Here is a 12,714-nt window from a genome sequence, read left to right on the forward strand (position 1 = left end):
CCGGAACCCGGCTGTCTTGGGGAACAAAGCTATTTCAGTGGTTGCTTTCTCTCTCTCTCCAGTGCAATCTCCTGAGAGGCCTGGGCGTACCCACCTCTCCCCCACCCCCCAAACCCAGAAATTCCAGTGCAGCAATCCAAACTGCAGCACCCCCGGTCGTTCTTCGGAGACCTTCATGCCGTGCGCACCGCATATACGGCGACATCAACGCAGACAGTCACTTACTGCATGAACACCTGTCGCCCCCCCACATGGTTTGAGTAAAAGGAGCAGCCCTTGTCACCTTGATCCTCGCCTGCTCCCAATCAGGCAGCTCAAGTTTTCCAGCGGGGGGTCACAAGTCACGAAACCCCAACAGGGGCTACGGCAGAGCCATGGATGCAAAAGCAGCGAGGCCCAGGAGCCAACAGCTGGGCGCCGACCTCCTCCCATGCGAGCAGGAAGTACCGCAAACCCACGCAGATCTCCTGCTCCTGCAGAGGAAGAGCCCGGCCCTGCCCCAAGTCTCTCCACCTCCTGCCTCGAGTCTTGGGCCCAGTGGCATAAGTAGGGAGGGACGGGGCAACTGCCGCGGGTACCGACTTGTGCAGGGGGAGCAAAAAAAGGCAGCTGCTGCTAAAAGCCACATGGTCTCGATCGCAACTGCTGCAGCACGCAAGGCGCCGCCGCCGCTCTGCGCCAGGCTCCGGGCACAGGATCCCCCTCGCGTGATGCCCTGGAGATCGGTACGCTGACACCGGAGCGTGGGCTGAAGCCTCGCGTGTGGCGGGACTCGTCTCGTGAAGAGCCTTTCCTCCGAACGGGACGCTATCCTGCCGCTCTTCCCAGCGCCGGCCTGGCGCCAGCAGTCCTGCTCCCCAGGGCCGTGGCGCGCGTCGGCTTCAGCTCCCGAGCCCGAGCCCTCGCGGCAGGCCCGGTCGGTGCTCCGCAGCCGCGCCCGCCCCCTCTCCTCGGAGCCCCGGCATCGCCCGCGCAGGGCGTCCTTCACGGCGCGGCACCCCCGGCCCGGCGCGGGCGGCCCCGGGAGCTGCGGCGAGCCCCCTCCTCCTGGGTGGGTGCTGCGGGCCCGCAGGCGAGCGGAGCGGAGCGGGGCGGAGCTGCCCGCAGCACCAGGCCACAAAGCGCGCGCGGCGCAGAGGCGCTCGGCAACCCGGGATCAGGCCTGGGCCGCTCCGCGCTGACCGCCGCGGGCAGCGGGGCGGAGAAGAGCCCCAGTCCGCCCACGTTCAGGACCGTCCCGTGTCGGGGCGCAGCCTCGGCGGCTTCTTCCGCGCGGTCGTCACGGTTCAGCACAACCGCGGCTGCGGGCTGCTTCCCAGCGCGGCGAGGGCGAGCTGACGGGCTCCGGGCGCGACGCCACCCCGCGCCCCGGATCCAGCCAAGCAGGGAGCAGACGCGCGGCACAGACCGGCGCTGCGCGGCGCCCAGCTCCCAGGAGAGCAGGTCTGTGGGAGCACCACGGCGCAGGAGGCCCCTGAGAGGCCACAGGGACCATCCCGCACCCCGGGGCGAGGCTCGGCGTCGAGCGCGGGCCCGGCCTCCGCCTGCGGCCTGGGCCAGGCCCCGCGGAAGATTCCAGAACCTGGCGCCGCCATTACGTCGGGCGCCCCGCGGGACTACAACTCCCAGCAGGCAGCGCGCCGCCGGCGTCCGCCCGCCCGCTCGCCGCGCCGCCTGCTGGGAAGTAGAGTCCGGGGGGCCCGGCCGGCTCGCGTAGGCACGGCATGATGCAATCGCCAACAAGAGTTGCCCCAATAGCGAGCGAGGCCCGGGAGGCAGGCCCCGCCCCCTGGCCCTAAGTGGCTGCGCTGGCGGCGCGGCCCCGCCTCCCCGGGCCCGGGATTGGCCGCGCTCAGCGCGCTGTGGCCGCCACGCGTCGCGGACGCGGTCCCCCAGCGCAGCGGCCACGTGGGCGCAGGTGGGCTCGGCAGCGCAACCATGAGCGTCGGCTTCATCGGCGCGGGGCAGCTCGCCTTCGCCCTGGCGCGGGGCTTCACCGCCGCAGGTGGGTGCGGGGCGCGGCGGGGGCAGGGTTGGGGATGCGGGGCGGGGCGGGGCTGGGCTGAGCGCGCTCCGTGCCGTCCGCAGGGGTCCTGGCCGCGCACAAGATCACGGCGAGCTCCCCGGACACGGACCTGCCCACGATCTCCGGCCTCAGGGTAAGTCCCGGGCCGCTTGCAGCCCGCCCTCGCCAGTGGCTCGCATCGCTGCCGCAGCCGCGCAGGCACGGCCGGAGCTAGCGGAGCCGAGTGGCTCGTGTCCCCGGGGCGAAGTGCGGCGCGCGGGGTCAGCGCTCGCTCGGACGCTGCGGGCCAGGGGCCGGGGGTCACTTGCCCCACCCACGCAGCGAGTAAAGCAAACGCAGGTGCTGTTTCCTTTCCAAATATTCCAGAAAATGGGGGTGAACTTCACGCCGAGTAACAAGGAGACGGTTAGGAGCAGCGACGTTCTCTTCCTGGCAGTGAAACCCCCCATCATCCCCTTCATCCTGGACGAGATCGGCCCGGACATAGAGCACCGCCACATCGTGGTCTCCTGCGCGGCCGGAGTCACGATCAGCTCCATCGAGAAGGTGGGTGCGGCGTGCTCCCAGCTCCGCCACGCGGCAGGAGGGGTAGGGAGAGCCTGTCCCCTGACCCGTGCTTACCGCTGCCTCGCACTGCTCCAGCTTGGGGCGCCACAGCCTTGGAACGCTTTTCCTGGAGGGCTCGAACTGTGGGGGCGCTGGCCTTGGGCCGGGCTTGCCCTCCAGGTGCTGGGACCCATTTCCGTTACCAGCATTAGCAGCAGCCGCGCGTCCCTGTTAGTCCAAGCCTCGGCTGCAGCCAACTTCTACAGGACAAAGCGTGTTCAGAGCCAGACTTGCACCTCCTGGATGGGCTAAAGCTGTCCCTGCTGCGGGCTCTGGTCCTGTGGTCCATGCGGGACCACCTGGAAGCTTAGACTAGCCCGAGATCAGAGCCCTCCAGCATCATGTCGGGTGCGCCCCTATGCCAGCGGGTGGTCAGACCCTCTGGTCTCCTGGAGTCTTGTGCTGCCTCTGGGAAGCAGCCTAGGTGTGAGGGTCACGGGAACTGCCTCCCGGGGGATTGGGGGCACTGCAGAATGCTGCCGGGATTGCGGATCAGGCAGGCTCTGCCCAGCTGCCTCCCCGGGGACGCTGCCAGAGGGGCACGTCCTCTGCAGCAAGGGTTCCCTGACAGCCCTCCTGCAGGGGTTTGCACGCATGGCAGTTGGGGGAGGTGGGTGGGGAATTCCCTTCCACTGCCCCCTTGGACTCCCTCTGCCCCCCGGGAGTTTCTGGGGGAAACTTCACATGCAGAGTGTATGTTCAATCTGTCCATGTCTCTCTCTCCTCCCCTCTGTGTCCAACCCTTCCCACCCCAAGAAACTCTCTACCTTCTGTCCCACCCCAAAAGTGATCAGGTGCATGACCAATACCCCTGTGATCGTGCGGGAGGGCGCCACAGTCTATGCCACTGGGACCCATGCTGAGGTGGAGGACGGGAAGCTCTTGGAACAGTTGATGGCCAGCGTGGGCTTCTGCACGGAGGTGGAAGAGGACCTGATCGATGCTGTCACGGGGCTCAGCGGCAGTGGCCCTGCTTACGTAGGTGCCACTCCTGTGGTTTGTAGAAGTCAAGAGGGGAGTAACGAATGTTCGATGCAGGGAACATGCCTACAGCAATAAGAAAGTGTCCAACAAGGCTGCAAAGCTGACGGAGCAAAGGCCTGAATTTCTGACTGTCCACCCTTGTGACGGGGTTCCGGTTCAGGAAGAGGCTGAGGTCTCTTCCCAGTTCCTGGTGCAGGAGCGTCTGCATCGCCAAAGTGGCTCAAGATCATTGACAAGCAGCCCAGTTAACCTCGTGGTCGGGTCTCGTGCTGAGACTGGAGTGGCCACGGGGCTCAACTCCTCTGCCCCCGGATAGAAGCATCCTTGTGGCAGGGAAGCGTGGCTTGGTGCCCACCTCATGGGGGAGGAGGAAGCTCCCAGAGCTGTCTATTCTGGGGGCATCATCTGCTTGAGGGGCACTGAGCAGGGAGCAGGTTCCCAAGTCCCCATAGGTGTTAGGGAGTCCAGAGTGGCCCTGGGACTTGGGCTCCATCCCTTCTCCTGGGGGTGACGGAGCCTTTGGGGGACCGGCCATTCTTCCAACCTGAAGTTCGTCTTCCTGCTGTTCCCGGTCCCAGGCATTCACAGCTCTGGACGCTCTGGCAGATGGAGGCGTGAAGATGGGACTTCCCCGCCGGCTGGCTGTCCGGCTCGGAGCCCAGGCCCTGCTGGTCAGTAGCTGCCCCTCGAAATTGCTCAGTTCATGCTCGCCTGCACCGAGCAAAGCCGGGGTTGACTGAACTCACACCCAGCACGTCTCACTGCAGGAGGCTGCCTGGTCAGAGTTGGCTTGGGGACACCTGGTGTGTGGAGGGTCCCTGAGGTTCCTGCTGGGGCTGTTGGCTCTGTGGCAGGTTGGGTGAGCAGGGGAGGTTTACCTCTGAACTGGGTTTGTGATGGCCTGGCCAGTGCCCATGAGGAGAGGGCCCAGGCTGGCTCAGAGCAGCTGTCCAGGCATTGCTCGTGCAGGGTGGGCAGCAGGTCCCTCAGTCGGATGCTGACTGTGTTTCCCCTCTGACCCCAAAGGGCGCAGCCAAAATGCTGCTGGAGTCGGAGCAGCACCCTGGGCAGCTGAAGGACAACGTGTGCTCGCCGGGGGGGGCCACCATCCATGCTCTGCACTTCCTGGAAAGCGGGGGCTTCCGCTCGCTCCTCATCAACGCTGTGGAGGCCTCCTGCATCCGGACACGGTGAGCATGGGTGCCCCCAGCCTGGGCCCTGCTCAGCGCTGCCATTCCTCACTCCTTTCCTCCCATGAGTGACGTGATGGGTGCTGTCTCCCGCAGGGAGCTGCAGTACCTGGCAGATCAGGAGAAGATCTCCCCAGCAGCCATCAAGAAGACCCTGCTGGATAAGGTGAAGCTGGAGTCTCCGTCCGTCTCCACGGCCTCTGCCAGCAAAGTCAGCCTGTTCAGCAACAGGCACCCCGGCAGCAAGAAGAACTGAGGGGCCCCGGCTGCTGCTGCCCCTCCTGCAGGCGCTCCCTTCTCTCTTTCAGGAAAAGCTCTAGCTCTAAGCGCTTGTGGCTCCTCAGCTGGGAGCGGGGCTGAGGGCATCGGCAGTGGCACTTCCTCTCCTACGGTCAGGGACCAGACCTTGCCCAGCCTTGTGTCCTCTGGGCAGCAGCACCCCCCCCAGCCCTGCTGCTGGAGCCCCTGGGCTGCGTGGCTGGGCGGTTGCAGAGTGGCCTCTGGTCCCCCTTCCCTGGCCCAGCTCTGCACCTGTGTCTTCTGCCTTTTCTCTGGGCACTGGCTCTTGTCTAGGTCCCTGCAGCTTCGTGGGTGGAGGAAGCGCTGTGAGGGCGTGAGGAGGAACACGAGCTGTGGGGACAGGCGCCAGGCCTCTGCTCACTTTGCTTCATGGTTTTATAAGGCCCAAAGGAAGCAAGGGACCATGGAAAACAGGGGGTGGAAGGGGCCTCAGGTGCCCCTAGCCCAGGCTGCTCCCTCCACCCCGCTGCCAGCGGCTCCTGGTTGCTTGTGCCGGGGGCATGGAGCCGGGCAGGCACCGCCGGTCACTGCTGCGTGCCGGCTGCTGGAGCGGGTGCGGGGCCACGCCAGCCCCACGGGCTGCAGCAGCTGAGCAGCTTGCATGCCGTGGCGGGCTGCGTGGCCAGGTCTGGGGGGGCGAGGGCCAAGAGCTGCCCCCCACCCGCTGCCTGGGGAAGGAGGAGCAGGGCTGGGGCCACCCCCTTGGCCTGTGGCAGGGTAGGCTTTCCCGCCACGTCGCACCGTCCGGCCGCGCTCGTGGGCGCCATCATGAGCGTTGTCGGGGGGGGGGCCTGCTCCGCGCACCCCCGCGGTTCGGGCGGGTCCTGGCACGGCCCCGAGGGGCGCCACGAGCTGCTGCCCCTTCGCCGCTCGGGGAGGAAGGGGCCGGGGCGGGGCGGGCGCGCGGGCTGCTGTCCTTCGTGCAATAAACAACCTCTTGCTTCTCGGCCCCAGGCTGCTGCGGTCTCGCCTCTCGCTGCCCCCGCGCCGGGGGGGGGGTGTCCCGCGTGGGAGGGGGAGGCAGTTCACGCGCCTCCCCTTTAAGGCGGTGGCCCCACGGTTTGTGCCCGCCGACGCGAGCGGCCTCCCCCTTAAGGCTCGGGGCGGTTGCGCCGGGGCTCATGAATGGAGCCACGTGACCCAAACATCACGTGACGCGTCCGTGAGCGGCGGCGGCGGCCCCGGAGTCCCGGCACCTCCCAGCGCCCCGGCCCGGCCCGGCCCGCGCCCCCCGCCCCCCCGCCGCACGGTGAGCGCCCCCGGCCCGCCACCCCGCCCCGCCCCGCCCCGCCGAGGCACGCGGGGCTGCGCTGCCCGCTCTCCGCCCCGAGCGCGGCCCGGGTGGGGCTTGCGCCTCCCCGCCGAGCTGGGTCCCGGGGGCGGCGGCCGGGGCCGGGGTGGGCGGTGGGCGCGGCCCGGGACACCGGCGAGGCACCTGCCCGCGCCCGTCCCCGTCCCCGCCGGGCCGAGTGTGCGGTGGTGGCTTCTCCGTCGCGCGCGGGGCCGCAGAGCCCCCGGCCGGCCCACCCGCCCCCCGCGGCTGCGGGCCGGTGCCTGCCCGCTCCTTCCCGCGCTGCCCTGCCTCCCAGCGGCGCGGGGCTGGAGGCGGCTGCGCGGCCCGGTCCCGGCGGGGCGCGGCCCTCGGGTCCCCGCTTGGCCCCACGGCTCTCAGCGGGCCTGTGGTGCGGTGCCGCGCTGCGCGGTGCCGCGCGCTGGACCTCGCGGGGTGCCCGGGGGGAGCGCCCCCGTCGGAGCCTGCTCCCGCAGGCGCTTCTGTCCCGGGCGGGTGGCCGGCGCCGGCGGGGCTGGCAGCACCGCGCCCTGGCGCTGCGCTGCGCTGCGCTGCGCGGGGCGGAGGGCTCCGGGGGAGTCGCTGGCCTGGCTGGGGCCCGGGGCCTGGCGCGTCGAGGGCTGGAGCCCGAGGGGACGAGGCTGCCCGGGGCAGAGCGCTGCTGGGGCCTGGGCGCTGTGGAAGCAGACCTGGATGCTGGCTCTGGGGGGGCCGTGCCAGGGGAGCGGCGAGGCAGGGCGCTGTGCAGCCTGGCCGGGGCCCGCGGTGGTCTGGGCTGCGCGGTCCGGCGCGTTGGGCGCGGGCGCTGCTCTGCAGGTCGCTCCCAGGGTGCGGGGAGCCCGTGCACCGCGGTCACGGCGGGGGGAGGGGGCGAAGCTGCAGGGCCGCCGGCCCCGTCTCCTGCAGCATCTAGAACTTGCTGTGACCTTTGACCCCGTCCTAAAAGGGTCCTGGGGGCGGGAGCCCTCTGGCAGAGGACACTGGCTGCGCCTGGCTGGCTTGTTGTGCTGGGGATTAGGAGGACGGAGGGGGTGGGAGCGGGAGGCGGGAGATTGCCAGCGTGCTGAGTCAGCGTGACTGGCTGCTCTGGACCCAGCCCGCGGCTGCTCGGCTATTTTTAAAGATGTGGCTTCCTCGTACGCTGACTCCTCCCAGCGCTCCCGGTCTCCCCCTTCCCGTCAGCATTTGCCTCCAGTCCTCACAGGAGGGTGACAGGAGGGAGATGAGCGGCAGCAGCTCCTCGTGAGTCTGGCTGCAGCGTGGGGTGGGGGCAGGTGCTTGGTGCTCCCTCGGCCGTGCCCTTGCCCTCTCCCCGGGCTCCGCCGGGTGCGGAGAGGGTCAGACGCCCCTGGGGCCTGGAGCGCGCGAGCGACCTCTGACCCCCTCTGCTCTCTCCTCAGATCCTGACTGACGAGGCTGTCGTGTTATGACGACCCCCAACAAAGGAAACAAGGCCTTGAAGGTAAAGAGGCTGGGGGCGGGGGTGGGGGCTGGGGCTGGGTCCAGGGGGCTGGGGGCAACAGGCTCAGCACCATTCGTGTCCCCTCTTCCAGGTGAAGCGGGAGCCAGGCGAGAATGGGACCAGCCTGACGGACGAGGAGCTGGTGACCATGTCTGTGCGGGAGCTGAACCAGCATCTGCGGGGCCTGTCCAAGGAGGAGATCATCCAGCTGAAGCAGCGCCGGCGCACACTCAAGAACCGCGGCTACGCGGCCAGCTGCCGTGTCAAGCGCGTCACGCAGAAGGAGGAACTGGAGAAACAGAAGGCAGAGCTGCAGCAGGAGGTGGAGAAGCTGGCCTCGGAGAACGCCAGCATGAAACTGGAACTTGACGCCCTGCGCTCCAAGTACGAGGCCCTGCAGAACTTCGCCCGGACCGTGGCGCGGAGCCCCGTGACCCCTGCCCGCGGGCCCCTGGCCTCTGGCATGGGGCCGCTCGTTCCGGGAAAAGTGGCCACCACCAGCGTCATCACGATAGTGAAATCCAAAACGGACGCCCGGTCGTAGTAAAGCGCGCGCTCCCGGCGCTGGTCTGTGCAGGGCCGTTAGGCACGCGGCCGGCCTGGACCCCCGAAGCACAACCCCCTTCCTAGCCGGGCCAGGGCTCCATCCACATGGCCCAGGACCAGCCCGCGGCTCACTCCGGTGTTGTGTGTTGTTTTGTTCAGATAGATGTGACCAGTGGTGATGTGTCCCCTGTGCTGTGCGAGCAGAGCCTCCTGCCCGGGCCGGCAGGGCAGAGATGGTGCTTGGCCTTGGCATCCTCGGCACAGACCGTCCGTGCAGCGAGGAGGAAGGTGTGATGGCGGAGGCCTGCGGCGCCACCCGTCTTGGGGAGGGGGGGCTCTGCCGCAGGGGGCTGGGAACACTGAAGTCAGTTGCTCCCGACAGCTTTATTCCATTGCGCTTCCCAGGGGTGCGTCACGGCACCCGTCTGCCATGTGCCCAAATCTGCTGCTTCTATCTCGTGTGGTGCCGGTGGCTGCAGTGGGGATTGGTCCGGGGGGCTGATTCTGTGCTCACCTCCTAGGTGCGTCCCCTCCTCACCCTGAAGGGGGTTGTCTTGGCTTCCACTGTGTCAGTCGCATGACCCCACGGCAGTGGACAGGGGTGCTGCAGCTCCCCGGTTCCTCTGCTGTAAAGCTGGGGAGGAATCCAGGACTGGGCATGTTTGGGGCTAGGGGAGGGGGGGCAGTACCCGGGGTGGGGGAAGGCTCCCCGGTGACTGAGGGCCGGTTTTGTGCCTAACGCATTGCACTGAACAAGACCAAACTCACTCGTTGTTCCTATGTGCGGAGGTATCAAGTGTCTCTAGTGTGATGTTTTACACGGCCAGTTCATGTGGTTAAACAGCCCTTTATTTAAAGAGAAACCTCACTTTAAGAGTTATTAAATTATCTAAATTGGAAGTTGAAACTGGGCAGAGGAGAATGTATTTATAGTTGGCTTTTTTACTGGAGAGGATGGGAGTATTTGACCACGTCAGTGGGGAAATGTTCCTGGAGGCTTTGCTAGTGAAAGTGTACATGGATGCAAGGACTTGGGAGTTTCTCACGAACCTCCTGCAAGGCGATGGTGGCTCCGGTTTGGTTTTTATAAGGAGTTGTCGGACTTTATTTATAAAACTTAGAAAAGACAAAAAAGAGGCCAGTCCTGTTTGATACCTTTTTGCAATTGTACCGAAAGTGACTTATTCCCGTGCTCGCTTGCTCGCTGGCTTCCCCCGTGTCCCGCTGTGTCGCGTTGTCCGAGCTCGCACGTGGCGCTGTGATGTGATGGTGCCAGTAGCTGCTGCTGCTGTGTGGGTGTCCTGTCTTTGTGCTTCCATTGCTTTCCCTGGGTGACGTGGGGAGTGACAGGCCACCCTCCCCCTTCCTTCAGGGCCCGTGGGCAGCTGCTGACCTTTCTGAAGCAAAGACAAAGCCGCTTGGTGGGTGTTGCTGTGGCTGGAGTCTCCCTGCGTGGTCTGTGTGCAGAAGGGCTCCTCCCTAGCTGGTGGCATGGGACACTTGCTGCCTAGGGCTCCAGCTTCCCAGCAGGTGTCGCTGAACGTGATGGGCCACTTCCCCCAGGGCTTGCGCAGGAAGCGAAGCCCTGGGAGCTTTCCCAGGCATGTGCAGCTGGGACCAGCTCTGGGCTCTGATTTCCCTGAGATCTGATGGGCAGGACTTCAGTCCCATGCCCAGGACTCAGCAGACCATGACACAAGCTCCTTGAGTCTTGTGCAGGGCAGGGGAGAGCCACTCCCTTGCTGCCAGGGGTCTGTGTGGCAGGGAGGGAAGTCCTGGCACTGGTGGTGTCTCCCCTTCCTGCTGCAGCTTCTGGCCATGCCCAGGCCTAGTTCTGCTTCCACGGACACTTCCCCTCTGCCTGCTGGTGCGGGTTGTTCTCGTGAGGCTGGACTAGGGCGTTAGAACTGCTGGACGAGGGACGTTGTGAGCCCAGAGGTCGCTGTGCAAAGCAATGCAGGCTGCACAGGTAGCCCTGTGCGACCAGTTGCACACATGTCCTGGTCCTGGGCAGTCTGGGAAGGGTCCAGGGCAGAGGGATGGCTGGTGGGGGAAGAGAGAGGGGGACCCTCCTTGCTCTAGAGCTTGGGGTGAGCATGTGCTGCTCTGCCTTGATTGTGGGTCTGGAGGGCATGGTGCAGGGGGGATCTGGGTGTCTTGTGCTTCCGTCTCTGGTCTCCGTGTAGGGACGTGGGGCCTCCTGGCCCTGGCTGGTCATACAGTGTTCAGTGCTGCTCCGCAGGCTTTTATCTGCCTCTGAGGTGTTGTCTTCCAGCTGCCCAGAAGGTGCCAGCAAAACTTTCTTGGGTGCTCCCAACTCCCTTCAGAGCCAGGCTGGGTACAGGGGGGCGACCCCCCCTGTGGAAGCAAAGAGGATAGAGCAGGTCTCCGCACCCCTGCAGCCCAGGCACTGGCATTTGCTCCTGTTGCCTGTGGGATGCCGGGCTCTGGGTCCAGGAGGGTTTGGCTGGGGGAGGCCTTGTCAGTCATTGCATAGTGCCCAGAGCAGGTAGCCCTTTGTTACTGTAGAGAAGTAAGGCTGGAAGGGACCTCGAGATCATCTAGTCCAACCAGGGATCGAACCTGCGACCTCGGTGGTACTGGCACTGTACTCTAACAGGGCACGGCCCCCAGGCCACCAGTGCAAACCCACTTCCATGCTGCTGCAGCCCTGATGCACAGCTTGCCACGCTCCAGCCTGCTGGCTGCAACTGGGGGCCTGAGGCATGCCTTGGGGGACAGGGCCAGTGTTGCTCTTCCCTGTGCTGGTCAGAGCCTGCTCCTGCACTGCTCCCTGATCGGGTGGATGTCCCTGCCTTGCCTAGGGGAGGGGACACCGAGCGGGGCACCTGGGGTAGTGGTGCTGGGAGCAGGGAGCTGGGGCGCCCTTGTCCCTCTGCTGCTGACTCCCAGAGCGCCTGCCACCCCCGCAGGCAGTGCTGTCTCTGTGCTGGGGGCTCTGCGCTGCACGCTGCCTGGGCTCGGTGGCTTCTGTGTCCCGGGCAGCCCCTGCGCCCCAGCCGTGCCCGCGGGTTGGTCCCTGCTGGAGCCTGCCACCACGCTGACTCCTCACGCTCGCTCTCGTGTACGCGTCCGCAGTGTGACGGTTCTTGTTTGAGGTGCTCGTCCGTTTGGTTCCTGCTGTGAAGGGTGTCGTGTTTTCTTTCTCCTTCCCCAGTACCTGTGCGCCTGGCGGGCAGGGTCTGCTCCCAGCCCAGCTGCCAAGCAAGCACGTGCTGTAGCCTGGGCCTGCCAGGCGTGCAGGGGACTTGTGTGTGTTGTGGTGAATCGTGTTCAGTGATCTTGTGGGTTGTGCAGCCTTGATGGTTCTGCTCTCGGGAGGGCGCGAAGCAGACTGCAGCGTGCAGGCAGGAGCCAGGGCCGTGCGCTCTTCCCGGGGGTCTGACCCGCTCTGGTGAGACCCTCGGTGCTCCCACGGCCCCAGCTGTGGCTTTCTGGCAGGAACAAAGATTAACGCTCTCCCCTCAGAGGAAGGTCCCCGTCCCCTTCCTGCCAGAGCAGGCAGCTGCTCCCTACCGCAGGCAGGGAGCTGGGACTCGAGACAGGGAGAGGGGCAGAGCAGGCCCCTCTGCCAGGGGAGGCGGGCAGCGGTCAGGCTGGTGTCTGGGGCGCTTTGGCCACGCACGGCCCTTGCGCTGAGGGCTGGAAGGGGCCTCCAGCCCCCGCGGGGCGCAGCAAGGTGCTCCCAGGGCAGCCGCCCACCCGCCCGCCCTTGTCTGACCTCGCTGCAGTCTGCCTGGAGCTTATTACACCCGCTGTCAAACCGGACCGTGACCAGAGATGTAATAGCGGGAGCACGTGCCACAGGCCCAGGGCTGCCCGGGGGTGAGGGGCCGCGGGCTCTGCTCCGCCTCGAACTCGCTTCTTTTCAGGTCCAAGAAGTCTCCGAGACGGGCAAGTCTTTTAGGAGACGGAATCGGAGCCGGCGCCACGGCCCGGTGGGCGGCCACGGCTGGGCCCGGACTCGTGCCAGGGTGTAATACAGCGGTGCCGGCCGTCCCTGTGCCGCGGCCCCGTGCAGCCGAGCAGTATTTATTATAAATTATTGTCCTCCCCGCTCTGTAGGTGGTATCTGTGGGTGAGGGGCGCTGCCCCGCGGAGGTGTTGTTAATTTATTTCTGTATATAGTGTACGTTTGTTGATATGAGGCTTTCTTTATTTTGTATATGACCAATAAACTTCTTTTAAAGAGACCCGCCCTGGCGCTTCCTTGGGGGCCCCGCAGCGCTCCTCCCCGCGCGGCGGCGCTGCTGCGCACCGGCCCGGCCCGCCCCTCCCTCCCTCCCTC

The 12,714-nt window shown here is 66.4% G+C and overlaps 2 protein-coding genes across 3 annotated transcripts; both read left to right on the plus strand.

Moving 5' to 3' along the window:
- Nucleotides 1-1,859: 1,859 nt before the first annotated feature.
- PYCR1 (pyrroline-5-carboxylate reductase 1) lies at nucleotides 1,860-6,054 on the plus strand. Its single transcript, XM_006270656.4, has 7 exons — nucleotides 1,860-2,005; nucleotides 2,089-2,159; nucleotides 2,393-2,572; nucleotides 3,389-3,610; nucleotides 4,195-4,287; nucleotides 4,643-4,806; nucleotides 4,903-6,054. The coding sequence occupies exons 1-7, from the start codon at nucleotides 1,939-1,941 to the stop codon at nucleotides 5,060-5,062; spliced, it is 957 nt and encodes a 318-aa protein (XP_006270718.3). The 5' UTR covers nucleotides 1,860-1,938; the 3' UTR covers nucleotides 5,063-6,054.
- A 74-nt stretch (nucleotides 6,055-6,128) lies between these two features.
- On the plus strand, nucleotides 6,129-12,619 carry MAFG (MAF bZIP transcription factor G). 2 transcript variants are annotated; one of them, XM_059731896.1, is made up of 3 exons: nucleotides 6,129-6,355; nucleotides 7,798-7,859; nucleotides 7,951-12,619. In XM_059731896.1, exons 2-3 carry the CDS (start codon nucleotides 7,824-7,826, stop codon nucleotides 8,401-8,403), a joined length of 489 nt encoding a protein of 162 aa, XP_059587879.1. In that variant the 5' UTR covers nucleotides 6,129-6,355; nucleotides 7,798-7,823; the 3' UTR covers nucleotides 8,404-12,619. The 2 variants fall into 2 exon arrangements, with proteins under 2 accessions (XP_059587879.1, XP_006270717.1); XM_006270655.4 differs by lacking the exon at nucleotides 6,129-6,355 and adding an exon at nucleotides 7,473-7,639.
- The last annotated feature ends 95 nt before the right edge of the window (nucleotides 12,620-12,714 follow it).

The sequence above is a fragment of the Alligator mississippiensis genome, chromosome 8, assembly GCF_030867095.1.
Source record: "Alligator mississippiensis isolate rAllMis1 chromosome 8, rAllMis1, whole genome shotgun sequence".
Lineage (NCBI taxonomy): Eukaryota > Metazoa > Chordata > Crocodylia > Alligatoridae > Alligator > Alligator mississippiensis.